Source organism: Pleurodeles waltl, chromosome 6 (assembly GCF_031143425.1).
Source record: "Pleurodeles waltl isolate 20211129_DDA chromosome 6, aPleWal1.hap1.20221129, whole genome shotgun sequence".
Taxonomy (NCBI): Eukaryota; Metazoa; Chordata; class Amphibia; order Caudata; family Salamandridae; genus Pleurodeles; species Pleurodeles waltl.
The window spans coordinates 1,723,511,055-1,723,532,559 of NC_090445.1; the positions used below are offsets into that span (position 1 = coordinate 1,723,511,055).

Genomic DNA, 21,505 nt, shown 5'->3' on the forward strand with positions numbered 1-21,505 from the left:
TTTTGATATAGTATATACAGAGCCCGCTTCCTACATAGGTGTTGCAAGGCTGGGGAAGGGTAGCCTCCCCATGCCACTGGTTCGCTTTGAAGGACACATTTGGTGCTCTCCTTGTATAATCTGGTTTTCTCTGGCACAATACTGCACAAAGGAAAGCAGAGTGACCACTCCCCTCCCTTCACCACCCTAGGGTTGGTGCCCAGAGCTCCTCCAGGTGGCCACTTGATTCTGCCATCTTGAAACCAAGATGCGGAGAGGCCTTTCGGAGCATCTGACTGGTCAGGTTAGGCAGATGACGTCAGTGACCCCTTCAGATAGGTGGCCACCTTGCAAAGTGACCAGGCCCCTTTTTGGGCTAATTGGGGATTCCCTTGCAGGTGGGGTTTCTAGATTCAGGCATGCAAGACTCCACCAGGACTCCTCTGCAACGACTTCTGCTCCTGGCCACCGGAACCACTGCTAGACGTCACAGGAACTGAACAAGACTGCAACACAGAGAAGGCCTCTCCTTGCAACATTGTTTCTGTGGCTCCTGTCAGCAATTTGCAGCGTTTCCACGGTTGTGCATCCTCAAGGGGGGGGGGTATCGGCAAGACTTCAACTGCACCAAAAAAGAAAGAAGTAATCTCCCTTGGAGTGAATGAGTCACTCCCCTGCATCTGCAGGCCCCTAAGTCAACGACATCTGGCTGCTGAGATCTGCTGTCCTCTGGAACTGCAAGGATTTTCCAACACAGGTGGTGGATCTAAGGGGTCGTCTGGGTCCTCTCTGCTGTCTGTCCGACTTGGGAGACCCTGAGCCCTTGCCTCTTCCTCCAGGACGGAATCCCTGTGCACCACGACTGAGTCAACAGGTCTTGGTTGATGCAACAGAGTGATTTTCAAGCTCCAATTAGCCCTGACCCCCAGCACTCGACCTCTGCAAGGACAGTCTGCTGCTTCAACGACGTGGGACTCCTCTTCAGGTGTGCTGCCTGGGCCTCATTGCAATTTACTGTGCCTGCTGCTAGTGGGTTGCTCATGGGATCTCCAACTGCTTCTGCTGGCTCTTCTGTCTTCTGAGGGTCAGCCCAGTCTCCCCTCCAAGGGTCCTGTCCGCAGGACCTTGCTGGTTCTCTTCAGTTCTGAAAATCACCAAGAGCGCCAGTTGCATTTGCTTGTTGGTGGTCCACCTGACCACTGGCCCATCTAAAATCTGGTGACTGTTGAGGGACAGCTGCCTGCCGACTTCAGGTACTCCTCCGCAGCCCCTGGGCTCCGCAGCTGCACTTCGCCCACCACCATTGACCCATATCTTCACCGACAGAAGGGTGGGCAGTGCCTCCTGCCCTGTCTAGACACTCCTGTGTGGACTGGACTCTGCCCCCTTCTTTTACAGGTCCTCTTCATCCAGAATCCACTGTTGGGGTTCCACCGGCCTGGGCCTGTTCTTGCATTGTTCCAATTCCAAGTCCCCATGTTAGCCTGTGGGATGACAAAGTAACTTCCCTCTGCTCTCCTGATCGCTGGGGGTCTTCAAGATGCTCACGTCTTGGGGTTCCATACTCTCCCAGCCCTCGGCTAACTACTCCGAATCCTCTGGTGGGGTACCCATTCTCGCAATACACTATTTTAGTATACGGTTTGCCCTCCCTGTAGAGCCTTTGCTATTTCTTGTTATTTATAATGTTGTTATAGTACTTACCTGTGTATATTTTGCGTGTACTTACCTCCAGAAGGGGGTTTGCCTATAGTATCAGTGTTCCTATAATAAAGTACCTTTTTTACTTTGCAACACTGTGTGGTTCCTTTCATGTGTGATAAGGTACTGTGTGACCACTGTGGTATTGCAGGGGCTTCAATAAGATAATTAGATACGTCTTGGCTGCTCACCAAGGCTAACGCTAGAGAGACTTGGCTTCCTAGACACTGTAACACTAACTAATAAGGGTTGCCTGTGTAGGAAGCTGGCGTGGTGTGTGATGAGAACCTATGGTGTTATCACCTTATACCAGGTCCAGGTATCCCCTATTAGTGAGGTGTAGGCAGCGTCTAGAAGCCGGGCTCTCTAGAGGTAGCTGTGGATGAGCAGCCAAGGCTTATGTAGGAGCCATGCAAAGCTCTTGCAATACCACTACAGTCACACAGCAACATCACACATGAAAGAACCACATAGTGTTACAAAAATAAAAGTACTTTAGTATGGTAACCTAAAACTAAAATACTGTGTAGGCAATACCCCAATTGAAGGTAAGTAAACACACTATTATATGCACATTAGTAATCAGGAAATGGCATAGAAAGCACAAGGCATTGGTAAAAGCAAACAGTGAGGGCCCTACGGGAGGGCCAACTGATATACTAGAAAAGTGAAATGTGAAAGGCAGCCCCCCACCCAAGGAAGTGGAATCAGTAGAGGGGAGCTGGAGGAACTAGGAACCCCAAAGGGTAAGTACGAGGGTGCAGGATTCGCAGTGAGGCCCGCTTAGCACACTTGAAGAGGAGCTCCACGTCGCTAGAGCAGCAGGCAGGAGCCAGGGCTACACGGAGCCTGAAGGTCCCTTGGAGGAGGAACAAACAAGCCTTGGTAGCTGCAAGAGTCGTGGTGCAAAGGGGTACTATCCTGTGAGGAGAGGCAAGGACTTTGTCTCTTAAGTTGGACAGCTGATAGAGAGGACCATGCGGATCACTCCAGACAACCACCTGTGATTCAGGATCCACACAGTTCTGGACTAGAGGATCCACACTGCCAGTCGTCATTGCAGTTGGTGCCTGTGGATTTAGGGAAGTGACTCCTTGTAAGGAAATGCCTTCCTTGGCATGGTTACCCCCTAACTTTTTGCCTTTTGTTGATGCCAGTTATGATTGAAAGTGTGCTGGGATCTTGCTAACCAGGCCCCAGCACCAGTGTTCTTTCCCTAAACTGTACCTTTGTTTCCACAATTGACACAGATAAGTCCCTTGTAAATGGTACCCCTGGTACCAAGGGCCCTGCGATCAGGGAAGGTCTCTGAGGGCTGCAGCATGTATTATGCCACCCTGGGGACCCCTCACTCAGCACATGCACACTGCCTCACAACTTGTTTGTGCTGGTGAGGAGAAAGTGACTAAGTCGACATGGCACTCCCCTCAGGGTGCCATGCCCACATCCCACTGCCTGTGGCATAGGTAAGTCACCCCTCTAGCAGGCCTTACTGCCCTAAGGCAGGGTGCACTATACCACAGGTGAGGACGTAGTTGCATGAGCAATATGCCCATACAGTGTCTAAGCCAAACCTTAGATATTGTAATTGCAGGGTAGCCATAAAGAGTATATGGTCTGGGAGTCTCAGTTACGAACTCCACAGTTCCATAATGGCTACACTGAAATCTTGGAAGTTTGGTATCAAACTTCCCAGCACAGTAAATCCACACTGATGCTAGTGTGGGATTTACTGAAAAATGCACACAGAGGGCATCTTAGAGATGCCCCCTGCATGCCAGTCCGACTCCTAGTGTTGGCTGACCAGTTCCTGCCAGCCTGCCACAACCAAACGAGTTTCTGGCCACATGGGGTGAGTGCCTTTGTCACTCTGTGGCCAGGAACAAATCCGCCACCCGGTGGAGGTGCTTCTCACCTCCCCCTGCAGGAACTGAAGCACCTGGAGGAGAGCCTCAAAGGCTCATGCCTGTTGTTACAGCACCCCAGGGCATCCCAGCTAGTGGAGATGCCCGCCCCTCCAACACAACCTCCACTTTTGGCAGCAAGTCCGGAGGAGATAATGAGAAAAACAAGGAGGAGTCACCTACCAGTCAGGACAGCGCCTAAGGTGTCCTGAGCTGAGGTGACCCCTGCCTTAAGAAATCCTTCATCTTGGTTTTGGAGGATTCCCCAATAGGAATAGGGATGTGCCCCCCTCCCCTCAGGGATGAGGCACAAGCAGGGTGTAGCCACCCTCAAGGACAGTAGCCATTGGCTACTGCCCCCCAGACCTAAACACGCCCTAAATGTAGTATTTAGGGGCGACTCTGAACCCAGGAAATCAGATTCTTGCAACCTACAACAAGGACTGCTGACCTGAAAGCCCCGCAGAGACGACGGAGACAACTGACTTATCACCAGCCCTACCAGCCTGTCTCCAGACTCAAAGAACCTGCACAGCGACGCATCCAGCGGGACCAGCGACCTCTGAGGACTCAGAGGACTGCCCTACACCCAAAGGGCCAAGAACCTCCCGAGAACAGCAGCACTGTTCAGAAACTGCAACAAAGAAGCAACTTTTAAAGAGACTCCAACTTCCTGCCAGAAGCGTGAGTCTTCACACTCTGCACCCGACGCTCCCGGCACGAGTCTAGGACAAAAAACACCTCAGATGACTCCCAGGCAACTCCAACGACATGGACACCCTGAGTCGACCTCCCTGCACCCCCACAGCGACGCCTGTATAGAGGATCCAGAGGCTCCCCCTGACTGCTACTGCCTGGTAACAAAGGAACCCAACGCCTGGACCAAGCACTGCACCCGCAGCCCCGAGGACCGAGAGGAACCACCTACCAGTGGAGGAGTGACCAGCAGGCGGCCCTCAACCTAGCCCAGTCGGTGGCTGGCCCGGGAAGCCCCCCTGTGCCCTGCCTGCATCACCAGAGTGACCCCTGGGGCCCCTCCATTGATTTCTACAGCAAACCCGACACCTGCTTTGCACACTGCACCCGGCCGCCCCTGTGCCGCTGAGGGTGTGTTTTGTGTGTGTGTTCCCCCAGTGCTCTACAAAACCACCCTGGTCTGCTCCCCGAGGACGCAGGTACTTACCTGTTAGCAAACTGGAACCGGAGCACCCCTGTTCTTAAGCACCTGTGTGGTTTGGGCCCTCCTTTGACCTCTGCACCTGACCGGCCCTGTGGTGCTGGTGCTGTGGCTTTGGGGTTGCCTAACGGTGGGCTGCCTATGCCCAAGAGACTGACTGTAAATGCTTTACTTACCTGAAAAACTAACCAAAACTTACCTCCCCTGGGAACTGTTGATTTTTGCGCTGTGTCCACTTTTAAAATAGCTTATTGCCATTTTAACCAGAACTGTTGTCTATTTTTGTTTTAAACCAAGGGTCTATACTTATCTGTGGGAAGTACCTTGCATTTTATGTACTTATCTAAAATCTTGAATCTTTAGGTTCTAAAATATATTAAGAAAATATATTTTTCTGTATAAAAACTTATTGGCCTGGAATTTGTTTTTGAGTGTGTGTTCCTCATTTATTGTCTGTGTGTGTACAACAAATGCTTAACACTACCCTCTGATAAGCCTACTGCTCGACCACACTACCACAAAATAGAGCATTAGTATTATCTAATTTTGCCACTATCAACCTCTAAGGGGAACCCTTGGACTCTGCACACTATCTCTCACTTTGAGATAGTATATACAGGGCCAACTTCCTACACTTACCTTGGGGCCATAATGAACACACAACTGGGGATAGCTTATCCAAATCCAGCAGGAATACAGAGGTTTCAAACGCTACTTCTTCATTTTTGCCCCCACAACAAGTCGATGTGAAATCAATCATAAAACTTCTGGGAATGATGGCTTCTTGCATTGCAGTTGTGCCACCTTCAAGTCTTCACATGCTCCCGTTGCAGGAATGTTTATCATGCCAATGGTCTCATCCACAGGGTCATTTAGAGGGTCTGGTGTTGGTAGATGTAAAGAAATGGCTCCCTGTTGCAGTTACCCCCCACTTTTTGCCTGATACTGATGCTGACTTGACTGAGAAGTGTGCTGGGACCCTGCTAACCAGGCCCCAGCACCAGTGTTCCTTCACCTAAAATGTACCATTGTATCCACAATTGGCACACCCTGGCATTCAGATAAGTCCCTTGTAACTGGTACTTCTAGTACCAAGGGCCCTGATGCCAAGAAAGGTCTCTAAGGGCTGCAGCATGTCTTATGCCACCCTAGAGACCCCTCACTCAGCACAGACACACTGCTTACAAGCCTGTGTGTGCTGGTGAGAACAAAATGAGTAAGTCGACATGGCACTCCCCTCAGGGTGCCATGCCAGCCTCTCACTGCCTATGCAGTATAGGTAAGACACCCCTCTAGCAGGCCTTACAGCCCTAAGGCAGGGTGCACTATACCATAGGTGAGGGTACCAGTGCATGAGCACTGTGCCCCTACAGTGTCTAAGCAAAACCTTAGACATTGTAAGTGCAGGGTAGCCATAAGAGTATATGGTCTGGGAGTCTGTTTTACACGAACTCCACAGCACCATAATGGCTACACTGAAAACTGGGAAGTTTGGTATCAAACTTCTCAGCACAATAAATGCACACTGATGCCAGTGTACATTTTATTGTAAAACACACCACAGAGGGCACCTTAGAGGTGCCCCCTGAAACCTAACCGACTATCTGTGTAGGCTGACTAGTTTTAGCAGCCTGCCACCAACCGAGACATGTTGCTGGCCCCATGGGGAGAGTGCCTTTGTCACTCTGAGGCCAGTAACAAAGCCTGCACTGGGTGGAGATGCTAACACCTCCCCCAGGCAGGAATTGTCACACCTGGCGGTGAGCCTCAAAGGCTCACCTCCTTTGTGCCAACCCAGCAGGACACTCCAGCTAGTGGAGTTGCCCGCCCCCTCCGGCCAGGCCCCACTTTTGGCGGCAAGGCCGGAGAAAATAATGAGAATAACAAGGAGGAGTCCCTGGCCAGTCAGGACAGCCCCTAAGGTGTCCTGAGCTGAGGTGACTCTAACTTTTAGAAATCCTCCATCTTGCAGATGGAGGATTCCCCCAATAGGGTTAGGATTGTGTCCCCCTCCCTTTGGGAGGAGGCACAAAGAGGGTGTACCCACCCTCAGGGCTAGTAGCCATTGGCTACTAACCCCCCAGACCTAAACACGCCCTTAAATTTAGTATTTAAGGGCTACCCTGAACCCTAGAAAATTAGATTCCTGCAACAAGAAGAAGGACTGCCCAGCTGAAAAACCCCTGCAGCGGAAGACCAGAAGACGACAACTGCCTTGGCTCCAGAAACTCACCGGCCTGTCTCCTGCCTTCCAAAGATCCTGCTCCAGCGACGCCTTCCGAAGGGACCAGCGACCTCGACATCCTCTGAGGACTGCCCCTGCTTCGAAAAGACAAGAAACTCCCGAGGACAGCGGACCTGCTCCAAGAAAAGCTGCAACTTTGTTTCCAGCGGCTTTTAAAGAACCCTGCAAGCTCCCCGCAAGAAGCGTGAGACTTGCAACACTGCACCCGGCGACCCCGACTCGGCTGGTGGCGATCCAACACCTCAGGAGGGACCCCAGGACTACTCTGATACTGTGAGTACCAAAACCTGTCCCCCCTGAGCCCCCACAGCGCCGCCTGCAGAGGGAATCCCGAGGCTTCCCCTGACCGCGACTCTTTGAACCTAAAGTCCCGACGCCTGGGAGAGACCCTGCACCCGCAGCCCCCAGGACCTGAAGGACCGGACTTTCACTGGAGAAGTGACCCCCAGGAGTCCCTCTCCCTTGCCCAAGTGGAGGGTTCCCCGAGGAATCCCCCCCTTGCCTGCCTGCAGCGCTGAAGAGATCCCGAGATCTCTCATAGACTAACATTGAAAACCCGACGCTTGCTTCTACACTGCACCCGGCCGCCCCCGCGCTGCTGAGGGTGAAATTTCTGTGTGGACTTGTGTCCCCCCCGGTGCCCTACAAAACCCCCCCTGGTCTGCCCTCCGAAGACGCGGGTACTTACCTGCAAGCAGACCGGAACCGGGGCACCCCCTTCTCTCCATTCTAGCCTATGTGTTTTGGGCACCACTTTGAACTCTGCACCTGACCGGCCCTGAGCTGCTGGTGTGGTGACTTTGGGGTTGCTCTGAACCCCCAACGGTGGGCTACCTTGGACCAAGAACTAAGCCCTGTAAGTGTCTTACTTACCTGGTTAACCTAACAAATACTTACCTCCCCTAGGAACTGTAAAAATTGCACTAAGTGTCCACTTTTAAAACAGCTATTTGTCAATAACTTGAAAAGTATACATGCAATTTTTATGATTTGAAGTTCCTAAAGTACTTACCTGCAATACCTTTCGAAGGAGCTATTACATGTAGAATTTGAACCTGTGGTTCTTAAAATAAACTAAGAAAAGATATTTTTCTATATAAAAACCTATTGGCTGGATTTGTCTCTGAGTGTGTGTACCTCATTTATTGTCTATGTGTATGTACAACAAATGCTTAACACTACTCCTTGGATAAGCCTACTGCTCGACCACACTACCACAAAATAGAGCATTAGTATTATCTATTTTTACCACTATTTTACCTCTAAGGGGAACCCTTGGACTCTGTGCATGCTATTCCTTACTTTGAAATAGCACATACAGAGCCAACTTCCTACATTGGTGGATCAGCGGTGGGGTACAAGACTTTGCATTTGCTGGACTACTCAGCCAATACCTGATCACACGACAAATTCCAAAATTGTCATTAGAAATTGATTTTTGCAATTTGAAAAGTTTTCTAAATTCTTAAAAGACCTGCTAGGGCCTTGTGTTAGATCCTGTTTAGCATTTCTTTTAGAGTTTAAAAGTTTGTTAAAAGTTTGAATTAGATTCTAGAACCAGTTTTAGTTTCTTAAAAAGTATTCCAACTTTTAGAAGCATAATGTCTAGCACAGATGTGAATGTGGTGGAACTCGACACCACACCTTACCTCCATCTACAGATGAGAGAGCTAAGGTCACTCTGTAAACTAAAGAAAATAGCAATGGGCCCCAAACCTACCAAAGTACAGCTCCAGGAGCTTTTGGCAGAGTTTGAAAAGGCCAACCCCTCTGAGGATGGCAACTCAGAGGATGAAGATAGTGACTTGGAGGGAAATTCCCCCCCTCCAGTCCTACTTAGGGAGAGCAGGGCTTCTCAAGCCCTGACTCCACAAATAATAGTCAGAGATGCTGGTTCCCTCACAGGAGGGACCAACAACTCTGAAATCACTGAGGATAACTCCAGTGAAGAGGACATCCAGTTAGCCAGGATGGCCAAAAGATTGGCTTTGGAAAGACAGATCCTAGCCATAGAGAGGGAAAGACAAGAGATGGGCCTAGGACCCATCAATGGTGGCAGCAACATAAATAGGGTCAGAGATTCTCCTGACATGTTGAAAATCCCCAAAGGGATTGTAACTAAATATGAAGATGGTGATGACATCACCAAATGGTTCACAGCTTTTGAGAGGGCTTGTGTAACCAGAAAAGTGAACAGATCTCACTGGGGTGCTCTCCTTTGGGAAATGTTCACAGGAAAGTGTAGGGATAGACTCCTCACACTCTCTGGACAAGATGCAGAATCTTATGACCTCATGAAGGGTACCCTGATTGAGGGCTTTGGATTCTCCACTGAGGAGTACAGGATTAGGTTCAGGGGGGCTCAAAAATCCTCGAGCCAGACCTGGGTTGACTTTGTAGACTACTCAGTGAAAACACTAGATGGTTGGATTCAAGGCAGTGGTGTAAGTAATTATGATGGGCTGTACAATTTATTTGTGAAAGAACACCTGTTAAGTAATTGTTTCAATGATAAACTGCATCAGCATCTGGTAGACCTAGGACCAATTTCTCCCCAAGAATTGGGAAAGAAGGCGGACCATTGGGTCAAGACAAGGGTGTCCAAGACTTCAACAGGGGGTGACCAAAAGAAAGGGGTCACAAAGACTCCCCAGCAGAAGGGTGATGAGACAACCAAAACTAAAAATAGAAAAGAGTCCTCTGTAGGCCCCCAACAACCAGAACAGGTGGGTGGGCCCCAAGACACAACCCAAAACAAAGGTGGGTACCAGGGTAAGAACTGGGATGCCACTAAGGCCTGGTGCCACAACTGTAAACAGTCTGGGCACCACACCAAGGACACTTCTTGTCCCAAAAACAAACCCCAGAACAAAATTCCTGGGGTAACCAGTGTAGCCATGGGAGATGACTCCTCAGATGAGGAGGTCTTCCTAGCCTTCAACTGGAAACAGGGCCCAACAGGTGAGTTGGAGATTCCAGAGGGAAGTAGACACTTCCACCACCTACTGGTGAATGGAATCCCAACCACTGCCCTGAGAGACACTTGTGCCAGTCACACTATTGTGCATGACAGGCTGGTGCTCTCAAACCAGTACATCCCAGGTGAGACTGCCAGGGTAAGAGTTAGCCTAGACAGGGTCACTAAGAGGCCTGTGGCTTTAGTGCCCATAGAAGTGGGTGGCACTCTTAGCTGGAGAAGGGTAGTAGTCAGTACAGACCTCCCCCTTGATTGTCTCCTTGGAAATGACTACCCAGAGGTTAGTCAGAGCTCAAGAGAGGAACGGGTCCAGTGCCAGTCCTCTCCCAAGGATTCTGGAAGTCCTGCCTCTGCAGTAAATGCAAGCAGGCCCCAGAAGAAGAAGAAAAGAAAACAGAGTAGGAAGGGTGGACAACCTTTAGCCAAGGTTACAGCAAGCCAAGGAGATTCTGCTCCAGTAGGGGAGAACTCCAAAAATGGCCCTGATAAAGTCCAACCTGACCCACAAGAAGTCCTGGCTAGTCAGGCAACTGTTAAACCTGAGTGGGTGGCTCCTCAGCTAACAGAAGAAAGAGTGGAAGAAGGGTGTTTACTACAAGATGTGGTAACCCCCCACTCCAATACAGCAGACAGGCAACCTGAACCCAAAGAAGCCTGTAACTTAGCCCCTTCCCTTTTAGGTGAAGAGCTAAAGGCGTGGTTCTGGGCACTGACAGCTGTCAGTGGCCTCTGCTGGGTGTTAGCCTTTGTGGCTGCACTATCCTTGGCATGGTGGTCAGACCCCATGCCAAATAGCAAGTTAGGCCCCCTGACCCTGTTGGTCATGGTGGGGTTACTCCAGCTCTGGGTAACCTCTTTGGGTAAGCTAGGGATGACCCTGGCTAAGATAAGATTAGCAGAGGTGGATACCTCTAAACCCAAAATAAAAAGAATGGGTGGAGACATTGAAGAAGCAGACAAGAGGCAATTCAGACTAGGTCCTATCACTGTGGAAGTGGGTCAGTTCCCCAAAGGGAATTACCTGAACAGAAGGATGTAAGGCAGAGTAGGCCCTGCAACTAACCAGCCTATTTCTCCTACTCTTCCTCGCCTGACAGACTAGGAAGACTCTCCCAGCTTGGGCTGAGTCTCCTGGCCTGTGGGCTGGGGGGGGCTTGTGTAAAGAAATGGCTCCCTGTTGCAGTTACCCCCCACTTTTTGCCTGATACTGATGCTGACTTGACTGAGAAGTGTGCTGGGACCCTGCTAACCAGGCCCCAGCACCAGTGTTCCTTCACCTAAAATGTACCATTGTATCCACAATTGGCACACCCTGGCATTCAGATAAGTCCCTTGTAACTGGTACTTCTAGTACCAAGGGCCCTGATGCCAAGAAAGGTCTCTAAGGGCTGCAGCATGTCTTATGCCACCCTAGAGACCCCTCACTCAGCACAGACACACTGCTTACAAGCCTGTGTGTGCTGGTGAGAACAAAATGAGTAAGTCGACATGGCACTCCCCTCAGGGTGCCATGCCAGCCTCTCACTGCCTATGCAGTATAGGTAAGACACCCCTCTAGCAGGCCTTACAGCCCTAAGGCAGGGTGCACTATACCATAGGTGAGGGTACCAGTGCATGAGCACTGTGCCCCTACAGTGTCTAAGCAAAACCTTAGACATTGTAAGTGCAGGGTAGCCATAAGAGTATATGGTCTGGGAGTCTGTTTTACACGAACTCCACAGCACCATAATGGCTACACTGAAAACTGGGAAGTTTGGTATCAAACTTCTCAGCACAATAAATGCACACTGATGCCAGTGTACATTTTATTGTAAAACACACCACAGAGGGCACCTTAGAGGTGCCCCCTGAAACCTAACCGACTATCTGTGTAGGCTGACTAGTTTTAGCAGCCTGCCACCAACCGAGACATGTTGCTGGCCCCATGGGGAGAGTGCCTTTGTCACTCTGAGGCCAGTAACAAAGCCTGCACTGGGTGGAGATGCTAACACCTCCCCCAGGCAGGAATTGTCACACCTGGCGGTGAGCCTCAAAGGCTCACCTCCTTTGTGCCAACCCAGCAGGACACTCCAGCTAGTGGAGTTGCCCGCCCCCTCCGGCCAGGCCCCACTTTTGGCGGCAAGGCCGGAGAAAATAATGAGAATAACAAGGAGGAGTCCCTGGCCAGTCAGGACAGCCCCTAAGGTGTCCTGAGCTGAGGTGACTCTAACTTTTAGAAATCCTCCATCTTGCAGATGGAGGATTCCCCCAATAGGGTTAGGATTGTGTCCCCCTCCCTTTGGGAGGAGGCACAAAGAGGGTGTACCCACCCTCAGGGCTAGTAGCCATTGGCTACTAACCCCCCAGACCTAAACACGCCCTTAAATTTAGTATTTAAGGGCTACCCTGAACCCTAGAAAATTAGATTCCTGCAACAAGAAGAAGGACTGCCCAGCTGAAAAACCCCTGCAGCGGAAGACCAGAAGACGACAACTGCCTTGGCTCCAGAAACTCACCGGCCTGTCTCCTGCCTTCCAAAGATCCTGCTCCAGCGACGCCTTCCGAAGGGACCAGCGACCTCGACATCCTCTGAGGACTGCCCCTGCTTCGAAAAGACAAGAAACTCCCGAGGACAGCGGACCTGCTCCAAGAAAAGCTGCAACTTTGTTTCCAGCGGCTTTTAAAGAACCCTGCAAGCTCCCCGCAAGAAGCGTGAGACTTGCAACACTGCACCCGGCGACCCCGACTCGGCTGGTGGCGATCCAACACCTCAGGAGGGACCCCAGGACTACTCTGATACTGTGAGTACCAAAACCTGTCCCCCCTGAGCCCCCACAGCGCCGCCTGCAGAGGGAATCCCGAGGCTTCCCCTGACCGCGACTCTTTGAACCTAAAGTCCCGACGCCTGGGAGAGACCCTGCACCCGCAGCCCCCAGGACCTGAAGGACCGGACTTTCACTGGAGAAGTGACCCCCAGGAGTCCCTCTCCCTTGCCCAAGTGGAGGGTTCCCCGAGGAATCCCCCCCTTGCCTGCCTGCAGCGCTGAAGAGATCCCGAGATCTCTCATAGACTAACATTGAAAACCCGACGCTTGCTTCTACACTGCACCCGGCCGCCCCCGCGCTGCTGAGGGTGAAATTTCTGTGTGGACTTGTGTCCCCCCCGGTGCCCTACAAAACCCCCCCTGGTCTGCCCTCCGAAGACGCGGGTACTTACCTGCAAGCAGACCGGAACCGGGGCACCCCCTTCTCTCCATTCTAGCCTATGTGTTTTGGGCACCACTTTGAACTCTGCACCTGACCGGCCCTGAGCTGCTGGTGTGGTGACTTTGGGGTTGCTCTGAACCCCCAACGGTGGGCTACCTTGGACCAAGAACTAAGCCCTGTAAGTGTCTTACTTACCTGGTTAACCTAACAAATACTTACCTCCCCTAGGAACTGTAAAAATTGCACTAAGTGTCCACTTTTAAAACAGCTATTTGTCAATAACTTGAAAAGTATACATGCAATTTTTATGATTTGAAGTTCCTAAAGTACTTACCTGCAATACCTTTCGAAGGAGCTATTACATGTAGAATTTGAACCTGTGGTTCTTAAAATAAACTAAGAAAAGATATTTTTCTATATAAAAACCTATTGGCTGGATTTGTCTCTGAGTGTGTGTACCTCATTTATTGTCTATGTGTATGTACAACAAATGCTTAACACTACTCCTTGGATAAGCCTACTGCTCGACCACACTACCACAAAATAGAGCATTAGTATTATCTATTTTTACCACTATTTTACCTCTAAGGGGAACCCTTGGACTCTGTGCATGCTATTCCTTACTTTGAAATAGCACATACAGAGCCAACTTCCTACAGTAGACTACTGCTCCTTTCTCTCTCTGCAGTGGTGGAATAAAACCAACCTCTTGAAAGGGCGGCCTTTTCTGGACCTTATTTCACAAGTCATTCTGACCTGACTCTTCCCAGACATGGGATGGGGAGCTCATTTTCAAGACCTCACAATACAGGGTTCTTGGGATCCTACGCACAGACTTTTGCACATCACCTATTTAGAGCGATCATTAGTTCATGTGGTATCTCACCAACAAAGACTACTCATTTGCACAGACATGACAACCATGTTTTATCTGTGGAAACGTGGGGCGGGTGTCATTCACTACAGTTGCCTTGCATAGACAATTTGGTGCTAGGCCATTCGTCACAACATTCACCTGTTAGCGGAACACTTCCTAGGGTCACACAACAATTTTGTCGACACCCTCAGCAGGATGCAGCAACAAGTACACGAATGGTAACTCCACCCCAGAGACCTCCAACCCTACTTCTAAAAATTGGGTTTTCCAGACACACATTTGTTTACAACAAGCATTTTTTTTTTTTTTTTTTTTTTTTGCATGTAGTGCTGTAGATTCACATGCGCCCACCTGCCTCCCCGGACACCTGTAGCCATTACAGTCTTTGTATACATTCTCATGCATGGTCATTTTAACTTGTTTATCTTACACTACTCTACACTCCATTCATCACCACCTGCAGAAAAACAATCTGAAAATGGAGTCGAGGACCCTGCGCATTACCAGCAAGAGCAGGAGTCACTATACCTCATGGCTCAAAAGATTTTTCAAACAAAAACAACTTGCAACCTCCTGGACCCAACTCTAGATGGCAGACGTATGCACAGCATGTGAATCTACAGCACTACATGCCACACACAGATGCTTACTGGGTGAGCACCGTTTTCAGTCATGCTCCTCATCCTCTTCATAACGGCTCTCTGGACGACTGAGGACGGCATGTTCAGTGCTATGGTCATGCCTCTGGTGATGCATCTCCGCTGTATCTCCTGCTCCACAGTTTACAGCCCAGCTCAAGAGGAAGGCTTTAAGTACACTGCAGTTCACTAGAGGATTTGATCATGTTCAAGCCAGCTCTGACGTTCGTCTGAGAACACAGAGGAGGTCCTTTATTGCGACCCATGCAACCTTTGGCTTGCTGACTTATACTTTAAAAAGGAAGAATGAGTCCTTCAAGCAGCAAGTGCCTTTTCCACTATTGAGTGATTCCTTGATATGGAAAATAATTTGTAGATGTTGCAATAATAATCTGCACCTCTTGGGCAGGGAGGCTCTCCCTCCTGCTAAGTGAGCGCATTGGTGTATATTGGTACAAGATCCAGTGGCTGCGTGCTACAAATACTGGTGTTCCTTACTGGAATTCCATCCTCCTTTTCACATCACCTAATCAATTAATATGTGTGGGTTCCTGGTAAAGCCAGACCCAACATATGAAACTGTTCCTTAGCTCACTCTTGTCTGCAGGAAGCAAGATGCTCGCATACCTGACTCCTCATTCTGCTCTGGTGCACTAGTTTGTATGTAGTTGGCATGTTGCACTCCTCGTTCCACGTCTTTTGCCTAGGTCTTATTCACAAACAAGTTGAATCGGCACTGTACACCTCATGAACCCATTCTTTGATTCTCTTTGGCACTGCTGTCTTACAACAGCATACACCTCCCAAATCCAGATTAATTACCGTAAGAGACGCAGACTGAAGGCAGCTTGAAGTTTCCAGATTCTCTCCCCCATGATACATTCTAAACACTAGCACTGCCACAAAACAAATCCAAGTTCTGTTTTGTTTTTCCTCCTTCAGAAAATAGGTTTCTTCAACCAGCAGTACGCGGACCAGTTGAACATGGAAGAGACAGCCACGGAGTATTTGCAAAGGAACTTCAACCTTCCGTATCAAGATGCCCGCAAGTGCCTGGGACGATTTGGACTGGAGAGCCATGCACACACTATCCAGATCTGCAAGCTGTCAGGTACGCGCTAAGAAATGATATACCGTGAGGGGTTGGGTTCTCCCGCCACCCCTCCCCCCGGCTGTAGCTGCACTGGGATGTTGAAGCAATAACACAGGGACAGAGGGACAGTCATATCCTGTAGGACTGGTCCTCCGCTGAATACAGCACTATCAGGGGTACGATAGTCATTATTGGCCTTGTTTACAGTCTCGTTCTCGGAGCAGATCCCCAGGCAAAGGTCCAGTCCATGTTCAATGAGGTGTTGGGCATCAACTAGGCACTCGCTGTCTTAGGGACCCGTATGTTGAGAATGTGTGGCTGCTGCGAAATTATCAAGTGGTTGAAGCACCAGTGGCACCTGGTGCATGAACTAACGTACGATGTTGCTTAGATTTAGGTTCTGTTTCGTTATCTGTAATACATTAAGGTTCAGACATTGTTCATACTCTTCTGAAATTGCTGTCAGCATCCTTACCAAATGCAACACCATCTTCAGATGTAGGCTGAAAAAAAGAACTTTTCTCTCTTCTCAGTCAGAAAGTGGGTTGTGTGAGGTCTCACAGGACCACTGCTGGCACAAGACCTGTCAAAGCGATTCAGGCTCATTTTGTTCTCTTGCAGTGTCTCTTGTAAATCTCTAGTCTTGTGTCTTTGAGCTATCGACTGGAGCTGTAAGATGGGAGGGAGGCTGACTACCTCGGTACCTAGTACACCAATGTGAGCGTATTTTGTTTCTTTTCCATGATTCTAATAAAATCAATTTTTAAGTTTCACCTTTTGTTTGTGTGGCACATTCCTCTTTCTGATGATTCTGTCCCAGGAGGTCTCTGATGGGCAGATGGATTTTTTATTTTATTTTTTACAACCCTAGCATCTGCTCTTCTTTTCACAACCTTTCCTCTCCCCTTTGACTGTTTTTCTGTAACCTCACTGCTATCCCTTCCATGCCTTTTTCGATGTGTAGTGCCCCGAAGCTACACTCTTGTTTTCATAAACGCTATCTTATCAAGAGTGGTTGTGCTGTGGAGCAATGTCTGATAGTGATTTCTAGCCAAAGATTCCTTACCCTTTGAATGTCCCTCAGTGTCAGTTTGGATCCGGAAACTTTTCAGCAGTACCTCTGCATGCCAGTAGGTGGCACTGCACAACTTCACAGTGAGGCCATTCTTCCCCAGAAATTCCTTGCGGGCCTACTTAGGCACCACTGTTGCTTGCTGGCGCAGTTCCTTTCTTTTCGCACCTTCAGTCTTGGATCTTGTAGGAGGCTGGACTGGCTTGTAGTGAGTACCAAGGGGTACTTGCACCTTGCACCAGGCCCAGTTATCCCTTATTAGTGTATAGGGTGTCTAGCAGCTTAGGCTGATAGATAATGGTAGCTTAGCAGAGCAGCTTAGGCTGAACTAGGAGACGTGTGAAGCTACTACAGTACCACTTAGTGTCATATGCACAATATCATAAGAAAACACAATACACAGTTATACTAAAAATAAAGGTACTTTATTTTTATGACAATATGCCAAAGTATCTTAGAGTGTACCCTCAGTGAGAGGATAGGAAATATACACAAGATATATATACACAATAGCAAAAATATGCAGTATAGTCTTAGAAAACAGTGCAAACAATGTATAGTTACAATAGGATGCAATGGGGAAACATAGGGATAGGGGCAACCCAAACCATATACTCCAAAAGTGGAATGCGAACCACGAATGGACCCCAAACCTATGTGACCTTGTAGAGGGTCGCTGGGACTATTAGAAAATAGTGAGAGTTAGAAAAATAACCCTCCCCAAGACCCTGAAAAGTGAGTGCAAAGTGCACTAAAGTTCCCCTAAGGACAAAGAAGTCGTGTTAGAGGAATAATGCAGGAAAGACACAAACCAGCAATGCAACAACTGTGGATTTCCAATCTAGGGTACCTGTGGAACAAGGGGACCAAGTCCAAAAGTCACAAGCAAGTCGGAGATGGGCAGATGCCCAGGAAATGCCAGCTGCGGGTGCAAAGAAGCTTCTACTGGACAGAAGAAGCTGAGGTTTCTGCAGGAACGAAAAGGGCTAGAGACTTCCCCTTTGGTGGACGGATCCCTCTCGCCGTGGAGAGTTGTGCAGAAGTGTTTTCCCGCCGAAAGGACGCCAACAAGCCTTGCTAGGCGCAAATCGTGCGTTTGGCGTTTTTGGACGCTGCTGGGGCCCAGGAGGGACCAGGAGGTCGCATATTGGACCTGAAGAGAGAGGGGACGTCGAGCAAGACAAAGAGCCCTCACTGAAGCAGGTAGCACCCAGAGAAGTGCCAGAAACAGGCACTACGAGGATGCGTGAAACGGTGCTCGCCGAAGTTGCACAAAGGAGTCCCACGTCGCCGGAGACCAACTTAGAAAGTCGTGCAATGCAGGTTAGAGTGCCGTGGACCCAGGCTTGGCTGTGCACAAAGGATTTCCGCCGGAAGTGCACAGGGGCCGGAGTAGCTGCAAAGTCGCGGTTCCCAGCAATGCAGCCCAGCGAGGTGAGGCAAGGACTTACCTCCACCAAACTTGGGCTGAAGAGTCACTGGACTGTGGGGGTCACTTGGACAGAGTCGCTGGATTCGAGGGACCTCCCTCGTCGTGCTGAGAGGAGACCCAAGGGACCGGTAATGCAGCTTTTTGGTGCCTGCGGTTGCAGGGGGAAGATTCCGTCGACCCACGGGAGATTTCTTCGGAACTTCTGGTGCAGAGAGGAGGCAGACTACCCCCACAGCATGCACAAGCAGGAAAACAGTCGAGAAGGCGGCAGGATCAGCGTTACAGAGTTGCAGTAGTCGTCTTTGCTACTATGTTGCAGGTTTGCAGGCTTCCAGCGCGGTCAGCAGTCGTTTCCTTATCAGAAGGTGAAGAGGGAGATGCAGAGGAACTCGGATGAGCTCTTGCATTCGTTATCTAAAGTTTCCCCAGAGACAGAGACCCTAAATAGCCAGAAAAGAGGGTTTGGCTACTTAGGAGAGAGGATAGGCTACTAACACCTGAAGGAGCCTATCAGCAGGAGTCTCTGACGTCACCTGGTGGCACTGGCCACTCAGAGCAGTCCAGTGTGCCAGCAGCACCTCTGTTTCCAAGATGGCAGAGGTCTGGAGCACACTGGAGGAGCTCTGGACACCTCCCAGGGGAGGTGCAGGTCAGGGGAGTGGTCACTCCCCTTTCCTTTGTCCAGTTTCGCGCCAGAGCAGGGGCTAAGGGGTCCCTGAACCGGTGTAGACTGGCTTATGCAGAATTGGGCACATCTGTGCCCAAGAAAGCATTTCCAGAGGCTGGGGGAGGCTACTCCTCCCCTGCCTTCACACCATTTTCCAAAGGGAGAGGGTGTCACACCCTCTCTCAGAGGAAGTTCTTTGTTCTGCCATCCTGGGCCAGGCCTGACTGGACCCCAGGAGGGCAGCTGCCTGTCTGAGGGGTTGGCAGCAGCAGCAGCTGCAGTGAAACCCCAGGAAGGGCAGTTTGGCAGTACCAGGGTCTGTGCTACAGACCACTGGGATCATGGGATTGTGCCAACTATGCCAGGATGGCATAGAGGGGGCAATTCCATGATCATAGACATGTTACATGGCCATATTCGGAGTTACCATTGTGAAGCTACATATAGGTAGTGACCTATATGTAGTGCACGCGTGTAATGGTGTCCCCGCACTCACAAAGTTCAGGGAATTGGCTCTGAACAATGTGGGGGCACCTTGGCTAGTGCCAGGGTGCCCTCACACTAAGTAACTTTGCACCTAACCTTTACCAGGTAAAGGTTAGACATATAGGTGACTTATAAATTACTTAAGTGCAGTGTAAAATGGCTGTGAAATAACGTGGACGTTATTTCACTCAGGCTGCAGTGGCAGGCCTGTGTAAGAATTGTCAGAGCTCCCTATGGGTGGCAAAAGAAATGCTGCAGCCCATAGGGATCTCCTGGAACCCCAATACCCTGGGTACCTCAGTACCATATACTAGGGAATTATAAGGGTGTTCCAGTAAGCCAATGTAAATTGGTAAAAATGGTCACTAGCCTGTCAGTGACAATTTGGAAAGAAATGAGAGAGCATAACCACTGAGGTTCTGGTTAGCAGAGCCTCAGTGAGACAGTTAGTCACTACACAGGTAACACATTCAGGCACACTTATGAGCACTGGGGCCCTGGGTTACCAGGGTCCCAGTGACCAATACAACTAAAACAACATATATACAGTGAAAAATGGGGGTAACATGCCAGGCAAGATGGTACTTTCCTACACAACCCCCCCCCCCCCCCCCCCCCCCCAACGAAGGACAATAAGACTAGCCATGACCTGATGAGTCTTCATTGTCTAAGTGGAAATATCTGGAGAGTCCATCTGCATTGGAGTGGCTACTCCCAGGTCTATGTTCCACTGTATAGTCCATTCCCTGTAGGGATATGGACCACCTCAACAATTTAGGATTTTCACCTTTCATTTGTTTTAGCCAAAGTAGAGGTTTGTGGTCTGTCTGAACAATGAAGTGAGTGCCAAACAGGTATGGCCTCAACTTCTTCTGAGCCCAGACCACAGCAAAGGCCTCCCTCTCAATGGCAGACCAACGCTTTTCTCTAGGGGTCAACCTCCTACTAATAAAAGCAACAGGTTGATCCTGGCCCTCAGAATTAAGTTGTGATAGGACTGCCCCTACTCCTAATTCAGATGCATCAGTTTGGACATAGAATTTTTTTAGAGTAACAAGGGCTTTTCAGGACAGGTGCAGAGCACATGGCCTGCTTCAGCTCCTCAAAAGCTTTCTGACAGTTTGCTGTCCATAATACCTTTTTAGGCATTTTCTTGGATGTGAGGTCATTAAGAGGGGCTGCAATGGAGCCATAGTTCTTAATGAACCTCCTGTAATACCCAGTGAAGCCTAGGAAGGCTCTCACCTGAGTCTGAGTGGTAGGGGGAACCCAATCAATAATAGTTTGGATTTTCCCCTGAAGTGGTGCAATCTGTTCCCCACCAACAAGGTGTCCCAGATAAACCACCTTACCCTGCCCTATCTGGCACTTTGAAGCCTTGATAGTGAGGCCTGCCTTTTGCAGGGCCTCCAAAACTTTCCATAGGTGGACCAGGTGATCATCCCAGCTGGAGCTAAAGACAGCTATATCGTCCAAATATGCTGCACTGAAAGCTTCCAGCCCTTGCAGGACTGTGTTCACCAACCTCTGAAAAGTGGCAGGTGCATTTTTCAAACCAAAAGGCATTACAGTAAACTGGTAATGTCCTCCAATGGTAGAAAATGCAGTCTTAGGTTTAGCATCTTCTGATAATTTGATCTGCCAATACCCTGCAGTCAAATCAAAAGTGCTTAGATACTTGGCAGATGCCAGTGTATCTATAAGCTCATCTGCCCTGGGTATAGGGTGAGCATCAGTTTTGGTTACCAAGTTGAGACCTCTATAGTCTACACAAAAACGCATTTCCTTCTTTCCATCTTTAGAATTGGGTTTTGGTACCAGTACCACAGGAGAAGCCCATGGACTGTCAGAGTGCTCAACCACTCCTAGTTCCAACATTTTCTGAACTTCTTGCTTTATGCAGTCCCTGACATGGTCAGGCTGCCTATAGATCTTACTTTTGACAGGTAAACTGTCTCCAGTATCTATAGTGTGCTCACACCAAGAAGTGGTGCCTGGCACAGTAGAGAAGAGTTCTGAAAATTGTCCTAGGAGATTTATGCAATTATCTTTCTGCTCAGCAGTAAGACAAT

The 21,505-nt window shown here is 49.5% G+C and overlaps 1 protein-coding gene across 3 annotated transcripts in view; it reads left to right on the plus strand.

Moving 5' to 3' along the window:
• Positions 1-21,505, plus strand: part of ABCF1 (ATP binding cassette subfamily F member 1) — a 484,546-nt gene that overhangs the window by 379,469 nt on the left and 83,572 nt on the right. For all 3 annotated transcript variants that reach the window (XM_069241960.1, XM_069241963.1, XM_069241962.1), the window contains one exon: positions 15,626-15,794. In XM_069241960.1, the coding sequence (XP_069098061.1) occupies positions 15,626-15,794 (169 nt within the window). The remainder of the gene's footprint in view (positions 1-15,625; positions 15,795-21,505) is intronic.